This window comes from Mus caroli, unplaced genomic scaffold (genome assembly GCF_978045245.1).
Source record: "Mus caroli unplaced genomic scaffold, Mus_caroli_1 scaffold_8, whole genome shotgun sequence".
Lineage (NCBI taxonomy): Eukaryota > Metazoa > Chordata > Mammalia > Rodentia > Muridae > Mus > Mus caroli.
The window spans coordinates 98914188-98933264 of NW_028227263.1; the positions used below are offsets into that span (position 1 = coordinate 98914188).

The window sequence follows — 19077 nt, forward strand, 5'->3', positions numbered from 1 at the left end:
TTTACCTTGACACAGATTAAAGTCATATGACAGGAGAAATCACAACAGTAGAAGTCACAACTGAGGAATTGTCTAGATTATCTTGGACTATGGGCATGATTATGCGGAATTACCTTTAAAATAAATTAATGTAAGCAAACATGGCCCTTGGTAGGTTGCACCAAAGAGCTACCTAAGCAGGACCTCTAATCATCCAGAATTGGACTAGGAAGGAGTGTTTCTTGTAGATACTGTTCCTTGTGTTCCTTGAGTTCCTGACATGACTTCCCTCACTGATGGAGTTTGTACTAAGAGTATAAGCCAGATAACCCATTTTATCTTCTAGGATGTTTGTGGTCAAAATGTTTTCCCATGAAACAGAAAAGGAAAGTAGAACATGCACAAATTTCCTAACAGATATTTATTAAGTTAGAGAATATTTTAAGTTATACAAATACTAAAGGAACCTACAAAAGTAGATCTATGAAATTCTTATTTAAACAAAATCTGTAGTAATGATAAATTGTTAAAAATGTCATAAATTTTCAATCACTATCAAGTTCAGTTACCAATGAAATTCAGTTACTACCCGAAGACTCCTGATCTTTTGATGAAAAATGGGCGTGTCAAAAGTGGAAGCAGTCCTGGACCCATAATTATTTCAGTGGGTCTCATCTCAAGGGGATCCAGTGAAGCGTCCTTAAGGGGAGAGTAGGAAAGTTCAACACAGTATTTCTATTAAAAGTGGTGTACCTATCTACTTTCAAGGGAATGGTTAATATCCCAACTAATTTCACCTCAGGCCATCAACTCAGCAGGGTTGTGGAAATGTCCCAAAAGGATAAGGGAAAATTTGTCCTATAAGTTCTCTTGTGTATGATCACAGCAGCTCTCAGCTGCATCACTAGAGTGTAGTAGTCTCTTCATCTTCTTCATCTTCTTCACCTCCTTCTTGTTCTACAACTTCTTCAACTTCTTCATCTTCTTCCTCAGGGGTGTCTTGAATGGCTCTCTGCAGAATCAGCCTGAGAGACCCACACTGAAATTGGCAGTGCTTAATTGAGCCAACAAGTAAGCAAATGATAGGGTTGGCACAGCTGTTAACAGCGGATAGGAGGAAAATTGTCTCATGAAAAGAATTACAAGGCATAATAAAATAGACATCTGTGGTCCAGTATAAGAAGTAGATGCAAATCCCAAAGGGAAAGCCACAGATCAAGACGACCAGTGCTGTAAGCACAATGGTCACAAATAGCCTGGTCATAGGAGTTTGCTGTGAACCACAGAAGATCCTGAACAGCAGGGCTTGATTGGATAGAGAGAGAACCACAAATACAACAAGTAACCATACAACAATGATGAGTTTAAATTTCCAACATATACCCCAGTTATAAATATTATCCAGCAGTCCACAAATTATCTCATGCGGAAGGCTCAATAGAAAGGACACAGCCCAGAGCAGAGTACAAATGAAAGCTGATGTGTGTTTTGGGCGTCGGCCATGATACCAATTGGACCAAATGACAGACAACCAGTACTCCACACTAATGGCTGTGATCATGCTCACACCTGCCAGGTAAGCAAGTGTGCACATAGTGTTGAGAAACAATATTATGTAAGTGTTGATGGAGTGAAAATTCACAGTGATCGTTTCCAGGGAAAATACAATGTGAGTGCAGAGAAAGAGGAAGTTTGCCACAGCCAGGTTGAGGATGTAGACAGCGAATGCATTCCTGTGCATATGGAAGCCCAGATGCCACAGCACTATGGCATTTTCTGCCAGTCCAATGAAAGCAATGATAATGGAAAGTAAACTCATGGCAAGAGACACGATGTTACAAGATGAAGATTCCATGAAGTAGCTTTCATTAAATTCTCTGAGGTCAACCTCCAAGTCTGGGAAACTTGAATCCATGTTTGGAAACACTCCTGGAATGAAAAACAAGACATAAACACATGCTTTTCATGCTCTTATTATCAAGACTACCCTGATATATGTAAGTTGGTCTGGTTCATAAGGATGGAAAATGAACTTAAGAACTTTATCAAAACCAGTATTTCTGGAGACTTCTTTAAAACCAGTCTGAATTTATTTGGGTTACCTACAATCCATGTCATGTACTTACATGAATGTAGTTGATTGTCCCAGTAAACACCGAAAGTGTCTCATGCTATGTGACAGTATGAAATGGGGCATTTTACCTGTCGGTGTTTGAGTAGAAGGGCATCCATCAACACATATATTGGAATATGCTGTCACTGGTTAGTGGAACTGTTTGGAGAAGGGTTATGTATCGGGGCAATTCTGATGCTAAGATCCTGTTCCCCAGTCAGTTATTGATATGTTGCTAAAGAAAGCCATTGGCCAACTGCTGGTCAGGGAGAAGGGCAAAGGTTGATTTGCAGGACTTCTGGGTAGCTGGAGGCAAGCAGAGAGATGCAAGAGAGGAAAGGAGAGTTTTGACATGCTTCTTATGGAGAAGGTTTGAAGAGCCATGTGAGATCTCAAAATGGAGTGGCCACATAGGCTGTTTCTACAGGCAGGTGGTCAGTAGTATTAGCTGAGGCTAGATGAGACTACCGACTAATGTTTAAGGTAGGTGCAAGGTTTGGAACTAAGCATAATGTTAAGGGCATGTTTTTCCAGTAACTAAGACAGAACCTCAAGTCCTTTCTCTCACAAGTCAGGGAGATAATAGCACTCCATTATTGTTCCAAAATTGAAAGTTGAAAACTAACAACTGCTTGTGTCATTTATGTGTGGATTCAAGGGACGTTGAGTGAGGGCTGGTAGTGTGGCTCAAACTCAGTGCTTAGGCAGGGTAGTGAAAAGCTACACACAACAGTTATGAGATATGAACTTGTTAGAGAAGACTTTGAGTTTACAAAAGCCCAAACCAGACTGTCTTCTTTTCTATCTGTGTTTTTAACTTTTGAAAAAAAAAAAAGCTCTCAAGAAATGCTCCAGAAATGTGCCTGTCTGCTTGCTGCTTTGCTCCCAGTGAATCTAGGCCATGGATTCACCCTCTAAAACTGTAAGCAAGGCCCCAAATTTCCATTCAATGGTTTCTCTTTCCAGTAATAGAACAGTAACTAAGATAGAACCTCAAGTTCTTTCTCTCACAAGTCAGATAGTAATCTGTTGCAGGATCTTGGAAGCCAGAAGCATGACCAATGGGTGCTCTCAGTTCTGGTATAAGGGATGTTATAAAATTTAAAAAATATGGAAATAATGAATGAGGAATATGAAGGGTTACTAAGGTGAGTAGGGAAACAACCAGACCTATAGGCTAATGTAACCCAGCCATCTGGATTTCTAATTTGAAACTAGAAAACAAAACATCTTTGAGAACATTAAACAACTTTCTGATGTCTGTTGCTGTACTACAAGTGTCTGTCTATAAAATTATGAAGAGAATGTGATAATATTCACAAGTCAATAAGTGAATCATTCTGGTAAGATTACCTGAAAATTCTGAGTAAATGTTCTGCAAATATTTTAGGACAAATTTAGTATTGTAAAACACAAAGAAAGAAAATCATACTGGTGATTTTTTCAGTGAACTTGTGAATCCTTTCTGCAAAGGATGTACACTAAAGACCAGATAACTGATTCTCCAAAACAGAGCAGGAATTTTCTTTGGTCTACAGGAAAAAAATGGACTTCAAACAGAGGAAGCATTGCAAATGGACCTAAATAGAACCCACAAATCAAAGTGTAGTGACAATTTCTGTGTCAAATAACACCTAAAGAATGCTGATGTCAAAAGCTGGAGGAGCATGTGTCATTTTACTTATAAAATAAACTGGTCAGAAAAATAGATTTCTATTCAAACATCTTAAAGTTGGTGTCATGGTTTGAATGAAAATGGCCCCCATAGGCTGATAGGGAGTTGCAATATTTGGGGCTGTAGGCTTTGCTGGGATGAAATGTATCACTGTATATGGGCTTTTTGGTTTCAGGTGCAGAAACCAAGGCTAGTGTCTCTGTTTCTTCCTGTTGGCTACAGATAAATGTAGATCTCTCAGCTAAGTCTTCAGTGCCCTGTCTGCCTGTGTGCCAACATGCTATCCACCATGATGACAACAAACAAAACCTCTAATCTATAAACTTACCCCAATTAAATATTTTCCTTTATATATATTGACACGGTTATGGTTATGGTGTCTCTTCATATCAATAGAAACCCAAAGACATTTTGATATGTGGAAAGACATGCTTCTTATTCTAAGAGCAAATAACTGCCAATCAAGCTGCAACACATTCTGGAAAAGAAGTGATCTCTTTGTCCTACAGCATCAGGACTACTTGAAAAAATGTTTCCCAGCTACCAAAGGAATAATTTCCCTATCTGTTGGCAGAAGAGACATATGGCTACCTTTGTTGTCCATCATCAGCATATCAAAGCCTATATATAATATCCACAGGATTGCTCACTATTAAAAGAACCTGTTACATATTTCAAAGTCCATGGTATCACCTTGTCCCTTCCCCAGTTTCATACACCGGAGAGAGGAACAAATAGATCCTTTTCCAAGGTGCCCAGCCTCTTCTAACAGAACCAATTTGCTGACTTCACTATTAAGGTATAGATATTTTGTTTCTGCTGGCTTCTGCTTCTCACCTTATTTAATCCAAAATTGTACAGACCACCTTATTGGCAGCTTCCCCTCCACCACTTCTAACCATATTTCCCTCTTTGCCACCTTGGTAAGTGTTCTTTTGATCTGTACAACTCCTGGCCCCTACTATGTCTTCCTGGGCATCCACCACACGGAAAGGCATCTGTCTCATATTGGCTCACTGAAGTCTGCTGTCTGCTTATCTACTGATTCGGAACATATCTTTACTAAGGCACTTACCTCTTTTCCTCTATGGAATCTTCCTTTTGCTAGAGTTCCTGTTTGCAACCATTTTCTTTAAATATCTTCCACCATACTTCACTCTGCTTCTGAAAGATATCTTCTTTTCTCGTTCCTCTATCTCTCTGTTTACTTCTGGAGCTTGCTCTGATGCTAACAGTGTTATCCTCCACAGCAATTTTGATTGCTTTGCTGAGGCAAGAGATTGTCACTCTTCAGCCACCACACAAGATTAAGCCTTCTGACTGTTACAGAAGATAGCATCTGCTTTGGCTGCAAGATCCAAATGATCTGAGAAATTTCTCCATGGAGGAGGAACTTGGACTTGGAGGTATTATGGCAAGGATGAGTAGGGCAGTCAAGTCAATAGTGTCTTCTTTTTGGGTAGGATCCTGTCAGTAGGTGGGACATGGTACAATTCTTTGCCTATTGGTAAATGTATCACACTGAGAGAAAACTATTGTGGTATCTGTTGCTGTCCAAATTTCTTTGAAGACAGTTTGAGCTGCTACTGTCAGAAACTGGTATTTCTATCATGGGAATCCTTTTTCATTAAATATTTTAAATACCACATGCACCAGATGTCTCTGAGGGGTTTGAGTGCCGTCATTTAACCTATTTAGAATTTTAAATTTTAAACTTGCTGATTTTCAATAAGCTTCACTTGATTTATTACTTGCATTTGGCTTAATTTTGACAACATATATAAAAGCTTGTCACTCTAAATTAATCACATTTGTACTTGGAATGACTAAAAACTTCAATGTTCTGAGCACATTAAAATTTTGATTAATTATACATCTAGTGACTATTAACTATGCGTATTAATTTTCTTTAACAGTTTACAAGTTATATTAGTATTTTATAATTTTATTCCTGTTAAGTTTGAGACTTAAAATTTGGAATTGGATACTTAATTGTAGATCCTTTAGCATCCACGTAAAACTTTAAACAATAAACAGAGTCCACAAAGAAACTAAAACTCTGTTTTCCTAAACCTTTTTATAGTACAGATTTACAGAATGATGGCTACTTCTTTGTCTCAGTTTTTCCAAATATTTAAAGCTAAACAAAGTCAGCAGAGACAAAGAGGCTAGATATAAATCTTTGGGTCAGTTTATGTAGGTCTGAATAGATATTAGGCAGTTTTAAACCATATTTATTAAATGTAAGCTCTTCATTATCTAAAAATAATTAGATTGCTGGTGTTCAAAACAGTAATGAAAGACATAAGTGATTTTGTGAGTGGGTGTCAGTTTTTGTTAGCCTATATAGACTTTCACATCACAAACTTATAAACCTTAGTTATTAATCATATTTTGGGGAAAGTCCTATTTTCCATAAACAAGAATTGAATCCAAGTTATTCTATTCTATAGCAGATATATTATTTCTAAACAGGAGTTGAATCCAAACTGCATGCAAACATGCTGTAACAAACTAAGATTACTCATGTATAGAATTTTTAATAATCAACCATTTTTGTTAAAAGTTTTTATCTAACTTTTTGGTACACATTTGAAAAACTTTTTCTTAAATCATGACCAATGAGCTAACAAATCCCAAGGTAAAGAGAGTTAAACAATTGTCTCACAGACCCTGAGATAAAGTTTATATTTTGACAAAGTTTTTTAAATATATAAAAGAATGGGGAGTATTTACAGAGTTAAACTGCTTTAGTTACACCATGTAATTTCAAAGATAGCACAGAAAACCAAGAAAAGGAGCATGTGATAAGCATTGGAAACCATTACTGTTAGTTGTTTTAAAGCACATAGTGTCATGTGGGCTGTTATGTACTGCTCTTCTTCTTCCTATCAGAGTAAGGTGGCCTGTTTGATCTAGTACATTGACTTTGGAGGAATCTTTAAAAACACACAAGCTTCGGTCCTGAGAGGGAGCACCACAATGCAACTTTATTTTTTTATTTTTTTATTACGTATTTTCCGCAATTACATTTCCAATGCTATCACAAAAGTCCCCCATACACCCCTCCACTTCCCTACCCACCCATTCCCATTCTTTTGGCCCTGGCATTCCCCTGTATTGGGGCATATAAAGTTTGCAAGTCCAGTGGGCCTCTCTTTCCAGTGATGGCCGACTAGGCCATCTTTCAATACATATGCAGCTAGAGACAAGAGCTCCGGGGTACTGGTTAGTTCATCATGTTGTTCCCCTTATAGGGTTGCAGATCCCTTTAGCTCCTTGGGTACTTTCTCTAGCTTCTCCATTGGGAGCCCTGTGATACATCCAATAGCTGACTGTGAGCATCCACTTCTGTGTTTGCTAGGCCCCAGCATAGTCTCACAAGAGAAAGCTATATTTGGGTCCTTTTAGCAAAATCTTGCTAGTGTATGCAATGGTGTCAGCTGATTATGGGACGGAACCCTGGATATGGCAGTCTCTAGATGGTCCATCCTTTCATCACAGCTACAAACTTTGTCTCTGTAACTCCTTCCATGGGTGTTTTGTTCCCAATTCTAAGAAGGGGCACAGTGTCCACACTTTGGTCTTCATTCTTCTTGAGTTTCATGCGTTTAGCAAATTGTATCTTATATCTTGGGTACCTTAAGTTTAGGGCTAATATCCACTTATCAGTGAATACATATTGTGTGAGTTGCTTTGTGATTGTGTTACCTCACTCAAGATGATGCCCTCCAGGTCCATCCATTTGGCTAGGAATTTCATAAATTCATTCTTTTTAATAGCTGAGTAGTACTCCATTGTGTAAATGTACCATATTTTCTGTATCCATTCCTCTGTTGAGGGGCATCTGGGTTTTTTCCAGGTTCTGGCTATTATAAATAAGGCTGCTATGAACATAGTGGAGCATGTGTCCTACTTACCGGTTGGGACATCTTCTGGATATATGCCCAGGAGAGGTATTGCTGGATCCTCAGGTAGTACTATGTCCAATTTTCTGAGGAACCGCCAGACTGATTTCCAGAGTGGTTGTACAAGCTTGCAATCCCACCAACAATAAAGGAGTGTTCCTCTTTCTCCACATCCTCACCAGCATCTGCTGTCGCCTGAATTTTTGATCTTAGCCATTCTGACTGGTGTGAGGTGGAATCTCAGGGTTGTTTTGAGTTGCATTTCCCTGATGATTAAGGATGTTGAACATTTTTTCAGGTGCTTCTCTGCCATTCGGTATTCCTCAGGTGAGAATTCTTTGTTCAGTTCTGAGCCCCATTTTTTAATGGGGTTATTTGATTTTCTGGAGTCCACCTTCTTGAGTTCTTTATATATATTGGATATTAGTCCCTTATCTGATTTAGGATAGGTTAAGGTCCTTTCCCAATCTGTTGGTGGTCTTTTTGTCTTATTGATGGTGTCTTTTGCCTTGCAGAAGCTTTGCAGTTTCATGAGGTCCTATTTGTCAATTCTCGATCTTACAGCACAAGCCATTGCTGTTCTATTCAAGAATTTTCCCCTGTGCCGATATCTTCAAGGCTTTTCCCCACTTTCTCCTCTATAAGTTTCAGTGTCACTGGTTTTCTGTGAAGTTCCTTGATCCACTTAGATTTGACCTTAGTACAAGGAGATAGGAATGGATCAATTCCCATTCTTCTACATGATAACAACCAGTTGTGCCAGCACCATTTCTTGAAAATGCTGTCTTTCTTTATTCCAGATGAATTTACAGATTGCACTTTCTAATTCGTTGAAGAATTGAATTGGAATTTTGATGGGGATTGCATTGAATCTGTAGATTGCTTTTGGCAAGATAGCCATTTTTACAATGTTGATCCTGCCAATCCATGAGCATGGGAGATCTTTCCATCTTCTGAGATCTTCTATAATTTCGTTCTTCAGAGACTTGATGTTTTTATTATACAGGTATTTCACTTCCTTAGTTAGAGTCACGCCAATATATTTTATATTATGTGTGACTATTGAGAAGGGTGTTGTTTCCCTAATTTTGTCTCAGCCTGTTTATTCTTTGTGTACAGAAAGGCCATTGACTTGTTTGAGTTAATTTTATACCACCTACTTCACCGAAGCTGTTTATCAGGTTTAGGAGTTCTCTGGTGGAATTTTTAGGGTCACTTATATATACTATCATATCATCTGCAAAAAGTGATATTTTGACTTCATCTTTTCCAATTTGTATCCCTTTGATCTCCTTTTGTTGTCTAATTGCTCTGGCTAGGACTTCAAGTACAATGTTGAATAGGTATGGAGAAAGTGGACAGCCTTGTCTAGTCCCTGATTTTAGTGGGATTGCTTCAAGCTTCTCACCATTTACTTTGATGTTGGCTACTGGTTTACTGTAGATTGCTTTTATCATGTTTAGGTATGGGCCTTGAATTCCTGATCTTTCCAAGACTTTTATCATGAATGGGTGTTGGATCTTGTCAAATGCTTTTTCTGCATCTAACAAGATGATCATGTGATTTTTGTCTTTGAGTTTGTTTATATACTGAATTACGTTGATGGTTTTCTGTATATTGAACCATCCATGCATCCCTGGGATGAAACCTACTTGGTCATGATGGATGATTGTTTTCTTGTGGTTTTGGATTTGGTTAGCGAGAACTTTATTGAGGATTTTTGCATCAATATTCATAAGGGATATTGGTCAAAATTTTCTATCTTTGTTGGGTCTTTTTGTGGTTTAGGTATCAGAGTAATTGTGGCTTCATAGAATGAGTTGGGTAGAGTACCTTCCGTTTCTATTTTGTGGAATAGTTAGTGAAGAACTGGGATTAGATCTTCTTTGAAGGTCTGATAGAAGTCTGTACTAAACCCATCTGGTCTTGGTTTTATTTTTTTTTTTGGTTGGGAAACTATTAATGACTGCTTCTATTTCTTTGGGGGATATAGGGTTGTTTACATCATTAACCTGCTCTTGATTCAACTTCGGTACCTGGTATCTGTCTAGAAACTTCTCCATTTCATCCAGGTTCTCCAGTTTTGTTGAGTATAGCCTTTTGTAGAAGGATCTGATGGTATTTTGGATTTCTTCAGGATCTGTTGTTATGTCTCCTTTTTCATTTCTGATTTTGTTAATTAGAATGCTTTCCCTGTGCCCTCTAGTGAGTCTGGGTAAGGGTTTATCTATCTTGTTGATTTTCTCAAAGAACCAGCTCTTTGATTGGTTGATTCTTTGAATAGTTCTTCTTGTTTCCACTTGGTTGATTTTGCCAAAGTTTGATTATTTCCTGCGGTCTACTCCTCTTGGGTGAATTTGCTTCCTTTTGTTCTAGAGCTTTTAGGTGTGTTGTCAAGCTGCTAATGTGTGCTCTCTCTAGTTTCTTTTTGGAGGCACTCAGAGCTATGAGTTTTCCTCTTAGAAATGCTTTCACTTTGTCCCATAAGTTTGGGTATGTTGTGGCTTCATTTTCATTGAACTCTAAAAAGTCCTTAATTTCTTTCTTTATTCCTTCCTTGACCAAGTTATCATTGAGAAGAGTGTTGTTCAGTTTCCACGTGAATGTTGGCTTTCTATTATTTATGTTGTTATTGAAGATCAGCCTTAGTCCATGGTGATCTGATAGGATGCATGGGAAAATTTCAATATTTTTGTATCTGTTGAGATCTGTTTTATGACCACTTATGTGGTCAATTTTGGAGAAGGTACCATGAGGTGCTGAGAAGAAGGTATATCCTTTTGTTTTAGGATAGAATGTTCTGTAGATATCTGCCAGATACATTTGATTCATAACTTCTGTTAGTTTCACTGTGTCCCTGTTTAGTTTCTGTTTCCATGATCTGTCCATTGGTGAAAGTGGTGTGTTGAAGTCTCCCATTATTATTGTGTGAGGTGTAATGTGTGCTTTGAGCTTTACTAAAGTTTCTTTAATGAATGTGGCTGCCTTTGTATTTGGAGCATAGATATTCAGAATTGATAGTTCCTCTTGGACGATTTTACCTTTGATGAGTATGAAGTGCCCCTCCCTGTCTTTTTTGATGACTTTGGGTTGGAAGTAAATCTTATCAGATATTAGAATGGCTACTCCAGCTTGTTTCTTCATACCATTTGCTTGGAAAATTGTTTTCCAGCCTTTCCTTCTGAGGTAGTGTCTATCTTTTTCTCTGAGATGAGTTTCCTGTAAGCAGCAAAATGTTGGGTCTTTTTTGTGTAGCCAGTTTGTTAGTCTATGTCTTTTTTTGGGGGAGTTGAGTCCATTGATATTAAGAGATATTAAGGAAAAGTAATTGTTGCTTCCCTTTATTTTTGTTGTTAAAGTTGGCATTCTGTTCTTGTGGCTCTCTTCTTTTAGGTTTTTTGAGGGATTACCTTCTTGTTTTTTCTAGGGCATGGTTCCCATCCTTGTATTGGTTTTTTTTTTTTTTCTGTTATTATCCTTTGAAGGGCTGGATTTGTGGAAAGATAATGTGTGAATTTGTTTTTGTCGTGGTATACTTTGGTTTCTCCATCTATGTTATTTGAGAGTTACTGGGTATAGTAGCCTGGGCTGGAATTTGTGTTCTTTTAGTGTCTGTATAACATCTGTCCAGGATCTTCTGGCTTTCATAGTCTCGGGTGAAAAATCTGGTGTAATTCTGATAGTCTTGCCTTTATATGTTACTTGGCCTTTTTCTCTTACTGCTTTTAGTATTCTATCTTTATTTAGTGCATTTGTTGTTCTGATTATTATGTGTCGGGAGGTATTTCTTTTCGGGTCCAGTCTATTTGGAGTTCTGTAGGCTTCTTGTATGTTCATGGGCATCTCTTTCTTTAGATTTGGGAAGTTTTCTTCAATAATTTTGTTGAAGATGTTTGCTGGTCCTTTGAGTTGAAAATCTTCATTCTCATCTACTCCTATTATCCGTAGGTTTGGTCTTCTCATTGTGTCCTGGATTTCCTGGATGTTTTGAGTTAGGATCTTTTGCATTTTCCATTTTCTTTATTGTAGTGCTGATGTTCTCTATGGAATCGTCTGCACCTGAGATTCTCTCTTCCATCTCTTTTATTCTGTTGCTGATGCTCGAATCTATGGTTCCAGATTTCTTTCCTAGGGATTCTATCTCCAGTGTTGCCTCATTTTGGGTTTTCTTTATTGTGTTTACTTCCCTTTTTAGGTCTAGTATGATTTTGTTCATTTCCATCACCTGTTTGGATGTGTTTTCCTGTTTTTCTTTAAGGACTTCTACTTGTTTGGTTGTCTTTTCCTGTGTTTCTTTAAGGACTTCTACCTGTTTGATTGTGTTATCCTGTTTTTTTTAAGGACTTGTAGCTCTTTAGCAATGTTCTCCTGTAATTCTTTAAGTGAGTTATTAAAGTCCTTCTTGATGTCCTCTACCATCATCATGAGATATGCTTTTAAATCCAGGTCTAGCTTTTCGGGTGTGTTGGGGTGCCCTGGACTGGGCAAAGTGGGAGTGCTGGGCTTTGATGATGGTGAGTGGTCTTGGTTTCTGTTAGTAAGATTCTTATTTTTACCTTTCACCATCTGGTAATCTCTGGAGTTAGTTGTTATAGTTGTCTCTGTTTAGAGATTGTTCTGGTGATTCTGATTACTGTCTATCAGCAGACCTTGGAGACAGGGTCTCTCCTCTGAGTTTCAGTGGTTAGAGCACTCTCTGCTGGCAAGCTCTCCTCTTACAGGGAAGGTGCACAGATATCTGGTGTTTGAACCTCCTCCTGGCCGAAGAAGAAGGCCTAAAACAGGACCTTTCCCAGATGCTGTGTTATTTTGGCAGGTCACAGAAGCTGTCAGCTTCTGTGGTGCACCCTCTCACCTGTGCAGACTAAGTTCCTAAGTTTGGCGGAGTCCTGGATCCAAGATGGTGCTCCCTGCTCCTGAGGCAGAGGGCTCCCGTGCCGGGCAGACTCCTTTCCTCCTCTGGCTGGGAGGGTGGCTGGATGTCTGCTGCCCGAAAAGGGTGCTGCTTCAGCGGCTCTGTGGCTCCCGCCTGTCCCAGAAGCTGTCTGCTTCTGTGGTGCACACTCTCACCTGTGTGGACTGAGTTCCTTCACAATGCAACTTTAGAGCAAGCTTTTTTATACAGTAGAATAGCATGAAACAATTTTTCAATATTATACATACCCTAAAGGCATTTTAATCTCATTAAGAAAAAAATTTAGTGTTCAGAAGGAGAGAACAGAAGCAACAAAGATCAAAGGAAGCATAGAGATAAGACAGGAACAAAAAGCAACAAGGGCTTACAGTTACAAGATTTTTGAGAATGCAGAAAAGGGAAATTGGTAATAGGAGGGCTTGGGATCATTTGCTTGTGCAGTGTCAGAAATTATTACAACCAGTGAGAATTTGGATATCTAGGGTGTTATTTTCTGGCCATTAAGCTGTACTGAGGCCATGTTGTTTGAAGATAGCAAAATTTTAGTGAATTCTATGAGTTCAAGAAACAAAGTTTCATGAAGACAGGTGCAGTGTCAACAACTCTAATTCTCAATGGGAAGAGCCCATGGTTAGAGACAAATCATGTTCCAAAAGTGAGCTGGAAGAAAGGTAAGGAGGACTCAATTAACAGAACAAGGATGGGATGGGAGAGACTTCAAGAGAGACAAAGAAAACTCTGCTGGTAAGGTGAGAATATGTGAGAGGAGAAGCAAAGATGGAAGAGACAGGGCAAGTTCCATGGTGACAGGAATTTCAATCAAGGACACCCCCAAGTGGACTGAGAGACTTGTCAGAGAAAGATGTGCCAAATCACAGAGCAATCTACAGATTGAATGAAATTCCAATCAAAATTCCAACATAATTTTTATAGACATTAAAAGAGTAATTCTCAACTTCATATGGAAAAACAAAAAAAATGCAGGATATCTAAAACAATTCTGAACAAGAAAAGTATTTCTGGAGATAGCACCATCTCAGACCTCAAGTTATACTACTGAGCAATAGTCATAAAATTCACATGGTATTGTTCCAGAGACAGATAGTTCAATCAATGAAATAGAATCAAAGACCTTCACAAATTAATCCAGACACCTAGGAACTTGATCTTACAAAGAAGCCAAAACAATACAGTGGGAAAAAACGTATCTTCAACAAATGGTGCTGATGTAATTGGCAGTCTGCATGGAGAAGAATGCAAACTAATCCATATCTCTCACCCTGCACAAAACTCAATTCCTAGTCTATCAAGGACTTCAATAAAACAAAACAAAACAAAAAACAAAACAGGTACAGTGAATCTAATAGTAGAGAAAGTGGGAAGTAGTTTTGAATGAACTGGCACAGGGGAAATTTTCCTGAAGAGAACACCAATGGCTCAGGCTATAAGAACTATAATTGATAAATGGATCCTCTTTAAATGAAAAACTTGTATAAGGCAAGGTACACTGTCAATTTGAGAAAATGGCAACCTACAAATTGGGAAAAGATCTTCACTAACCTGATACCTGAAAGATGGCTAATATCCAAAATATATAAAGAACTCAAGAAGTTACACTTCAGAAAAACCAAATATTCCAATTAAAAAATGGGATGAAGAACTAAAAGTAGAATTATCAACAGAAGATAAGAAGTACTTAAAGAATTCTCAACAAATGGCTAAGAAGCACTTAAAGAAATGTTCAACATCATTAGTAATCAGGGAAATGTAAATCAAAACAACTCTGAGATTCCATCTTTTTTTTCATTTTTTATTAGATATTTTCTTCATTTACATTTCAAATACTAGCCCGAAGTCCCCTATACCCTCATCCATGCCCTGCTCCAAATACAGATGGCATTCCATCTTTTTTTATTAGACGTTTTCTTTACTTACATTTCAAATGTTATCCTGTTTCCTGGTTTCCCCTCTGAAAATCACCTATCCCCTCCCCTCCACCTGATCACCAACCCACCCACTCTCACTTCCTGGCCCTGGCATTCCCCTATACCGGGGCATAGAACCTTCACAGGACCAAGGGCCTCACCTTCAATTGATGACTGACTAGGCCATCCTTTCCTACATATGCATCTGGAGCCATGAGTCCTACCAGGTGTACTCTTTGGTTGGTGGTTTAGTTCCTGGGAGCTCTTTGGGTATAGTTAGTTCATATTGTTGTTCCTCCTATGGGCCTGCAGAGCCCTTCAGCTCCTTGGGTCCTTTCTCTAGCTCCTTTATTGGGGACCCTGTGCTCAGTACAATTGATGGCTGTGAGCATTCACTTCTATATTTGTCAGGCACTGGCAGAGCCTCTAAGGAGAAGCTATATCAGGCTTGTGTTAGCAAGCACTTGTTGGCATTCACAATAGTGTCTTGGTTTGGTGATTGTAAATGGGATAGATCCCCAGGTTGGGCAGTCTCTGGATGGTAATTCCTTCAGATTCTGCTCCACACTTTTTCTCTGTAACTTCTTCCATGGTTATTTTTCCTCCTTCTACGAAGAATCAGACTTTGATCTTCCTTTTTCTTGAGTTTCATGTGGTTTGTGATTTGTTTCTTGGGTATTCCAAGCTTCTGTGATAATATGCACTTATAAGTGAATACATACCATGTGTGTTCTTTTGTGATTGGGTTACCTCATTCAGGATGATATCCTCCAGATTCATCCATTTGCCTAAGAATTTCATAAATTCATTGTTTTTAATAGCTGAGTAGTACTCCATTGTGTAAATGCACAACATTTTCTGTATCCATTCCTCTGTTGAGGGATATCTGGGTTCTTTCCAGCTTCTGGCTATTATAAATAAGGCTGCTAGGAACATAGAGGAGCTTGTGATTCTATCTTATACTGGTCAAAACGGCTAAGATAAAACAACTCAAGTGATAGCACATGCTCTTGAGCATGAGTGGAAAGAGGAACTCTCCTCCACAGCTGGTAGGACTGCAAAATTCTACAACCACTCGGCAAATCAATCTGATGTTTCCTCAGAAAACTGAAAATATTTCTACTTGAAAATCAAGCTGTATAAATCCTGGGCATAAAACCATAATATATTCCATAACATATCATGGACACATGCTCCACTATGCTCATCAAAGCTTTATTTATAATAGCCAGAAACTGGAGGCAACCCAGATGACTCTCAACTGAGGAATGGACACAGAAAATATGGTTCAGTTACACAGTACTATTCAACTAACAAAAATGAGGGCATTATGAATTTAGCAGTCAAATAAACAGAACTAGAAAACATCATACTGCATGAGATAACTCAGACCGAAAAAGGACATGCATGGTGTGGATTCATTGATAAGTGGATATTAGCCAAAACTTAGAGAATAACTAGGATACAACACACAGCAAGAAGAAGTTTAACATACAGGAAGGATGAAGTGAGACAGCTTTAATTCCACTTTGAAGGGTGAACAACATAATCATGGGAGTCAGAAGGATGGAAGGAGGTGGGTGGGGGGGTGAGGGGAAGGAAAAGGGAACTGGATCAGGTATGGGAGAAGGTATAGGAGACAAGACCAGAGGGCTTAGAGAATGAGTAGAAATATGATTCCTCTAGGAGTGGGATGAGGGCATAAGCTCTAGAAAGTACCAGAGAGCTGGGAAGTAAGAATCTCTCAGGTCTCAGTGGGGCTGACCTTAGCCAAAATGTCCAACAGGAGGCAGAGGAAACTCAAAGAGCAACCTTGCTGTAGATAGACAGAGCATCAAGTGGACAGATGAGATTACCAAGCCAGCATCAAAGTTTCTGAACCATAATTGTTCCTGTCTAAAAGAACTGTAGGGACAAAAATGGAGAAGAGACAAAAGGAAAAGCTATCTAGTGACCAACTCAACTTAGAATCCATCTCATGAGGAGGCACCAAAGCCAGGCATTATTACTAAATTGTGATGTGCTTACAGACAAGAGTTGTCCTGTGAGAGGCCCTATGAGATAATGACTGAGACAGATGCAAGTATTTATACTCAACTATTGACTGAATTTGGGAACCCCTGTAGTCGAATTAGGGGAAAGATTGAAGAAGTTGAATGGGAGGGTGACCTCATAGGAATTCCTGCAGTCTAAACTACTCCAGAACCCTGGGAGCTCCCAGAGACCGAGCCACCAACCAGGATGCATACAAGGGATGACCCATGGCCCCTGGCACATACATAGCAGAGGACTGCCTGGTCTAGCCTCAGTGGGAAAAGATGTGCCTAATCCTCCAGGGACTTGAGGTCCCAGGGAGGTGGTTGCCTGGTGTTGGTGGGAGAGTGTAAATACTCTCATAGGCAATAGTGAGGAAGAATGGAATGAGGAACTATGGTAGGGAAGTGGCAGGACAATGGCTGCAATGAAAATAAAATAATTTTTAAAATTTATCAGAGAGAGTTAAACAATGGTCTCACAGACCTTATATAAAGTTTATATTTTGGAAAAGTTTTTAAGGATATAAAAGAATGGAGAGTATTTAGAGAGTTAAACGTCTTTAATTCCACTTTGTAATTTTAAAGATAGCACAGAAAACCAAGAAAAGAAGCATGTAAAAAGCATTGTGAACCACTACTTTTAGTTCTTTTAAATAACATAGTGTCATGTGGACTGTTATATTCTGCTCTCCTTCTCCTCCCCCTCCCTCTCCCCCTCCCCCTCTCCCTCCCCTTCTCCCTCCTCTTCCTCCTCTTCCTCCTCCTCCTCGTCCTCGTCCTCGTCCTCCTCCTCGTCCTCCTCCTCCCCCTCCCTCTCCCCTTCCCCCTCTCCCTCCCCTTCTCCCTCCTCCTCCTCCTCCTCCTCCTCCTCCTCCTCCTTCTTCTTCTTCTTCTTCTTCTTCTTCTTCTTCTTCTTCTTCTTCTTCTTCTTCTTCTTCTTCTTCTTCTTCTTCTTCTTCTTCTTCTTCTTCTTCTTCTTCTTCTTCTTCTTCTTCTTCTTCTTCTTCTTCTTCTTCTTCTTCTTCTTCTTCTTTTCTTCTTCTTCTTCCTCCTCTTCTTCTTCCTCTTCTTCCTCTTCTTCACATCAAAGTAAGGTAGCCTGCCTGATATAGGACAGAGACATTGGAGGAAACTTTAAAAACACACAAGATTGGGTCTTTAGAAGAAGAATGGATGAGGAACTAGGTATGGGAGTGGTGGGACAATGGCATCAATGAAAATAAAATAATTTTAAAATTTTATTTTTATAAGTATGTGCCTATATGTGAGTATTTCACTGGCACATATGGTAACTGCATAGGATCAAAGAGAATTGTGAGTGTTCTGGAACTAGAAATACAGGAAGTTGAGAACTGCCTTCAGTTGAATCTAGGAACCAAACTCCAGTCTTTAGCAAATGCAGCGAGTGTTCACAACAATAACGTCATCTCTCGAGCCTCGAATAAATGTACATTTTAAAAGAAATATTAACGGTAGAGCTCTCTGAGGCAAGAAAAATGATTTGGAATAGGACAGAAGATCCATAAGGTGCATACGGCAACAGTAGCTCACTTGAGTCTGGAGTCATTCAGCTATGTGCATTGAAGCACATTGTTGAACTACTGTCTTAGATTTGTGCATGTTGCTTTCTCACAATTAATCTTTAGTTGAAATAATAAAATAATATAGCATTTAAAGTTGAGATATCAATTTACAAAAGAAAGTAATTATCATAAGTATAACAATAAATGCTATGAGTTATGGAAAAATAATGTGAATATGAAAATTTGTGTTATCAAAGAAAAGACAACTATTGACCTCATTGAAAATATGCCATTAAGTATTAGATAATCCCTAGTAAGAGATAATCAGGACAAATGTAAAGAATAGAGGAAACACGTGTCTTTAGTATATTAACCAAGGTTTCATATAGGAAACAATGGAAAATTGTCCACTTCAAACTTCCAGTGTAGCTGCATAATAGACCTTTAAATTGACCTTAATATTTAAATTATTGGAATTTTAAAAAGCATGAGACCTTAAAAGTTGAATTGTGTTTCATATAATGATATTACTATGCTCTTTCGAGGCAGAAAAAAGATCATATTTCAATAGTGATGTGTCTTTTAAATAGAAGTGAGTGGAGTGTCCTGGAAACCTTCAATTTTCAATCTTGACACAGATTAAACTCCTGTGTGAAAAAAAATAACTACTTAGGAATTGCTTAAATTAACTTGGCCTATTGATATGGCTTTGGGGAATTACATTTCAAATAAGTTATTGAAAGCAAGCATAGCCCAAGGTAGGTTGCACCAAAAACCTACCTAAGCAGGAACTGTAATCAATCCAGAGAAAGATTCTGTTGTTACTGTTCCATGCACTGTCAGAGTTCCTTTTATGACTTCCCTCAGTGATAGACTCTGTACTGAGAGGATAAGTCAGATAACCCATTTTCTATCCTTGATTGTTTGTGGTCTAAATGTTTTCTCATGCAACAGAAAAGGAAACTAGAACATTGTACAGATTACTTAAGAGATGTATATTAAG

The 19077-nt window shown here is 38.6% G+C and overlaps 1 protein-coding gene across 1 annotated transcript; it reads right to left on the minus strand.

The window, feature by feature from the left end:
- Window positions 1–883: 883 nt before the first annotated feature.
- On the minus strand, window positions 884–1894 carry LOC110288161 (mas-related G protein-coupled receptor member B8-like). Its single transcript, XM_021154589.1, has one exon. The coding sequence runs from the start codon at window positions 1892–1894 to the stop codon at window positions 884–886; it is 1011 nt and encodes a 336-aa protein (XP_021010248.1).
- Window positions 1895–19077: the final 17183 nt, after the last annotated feature.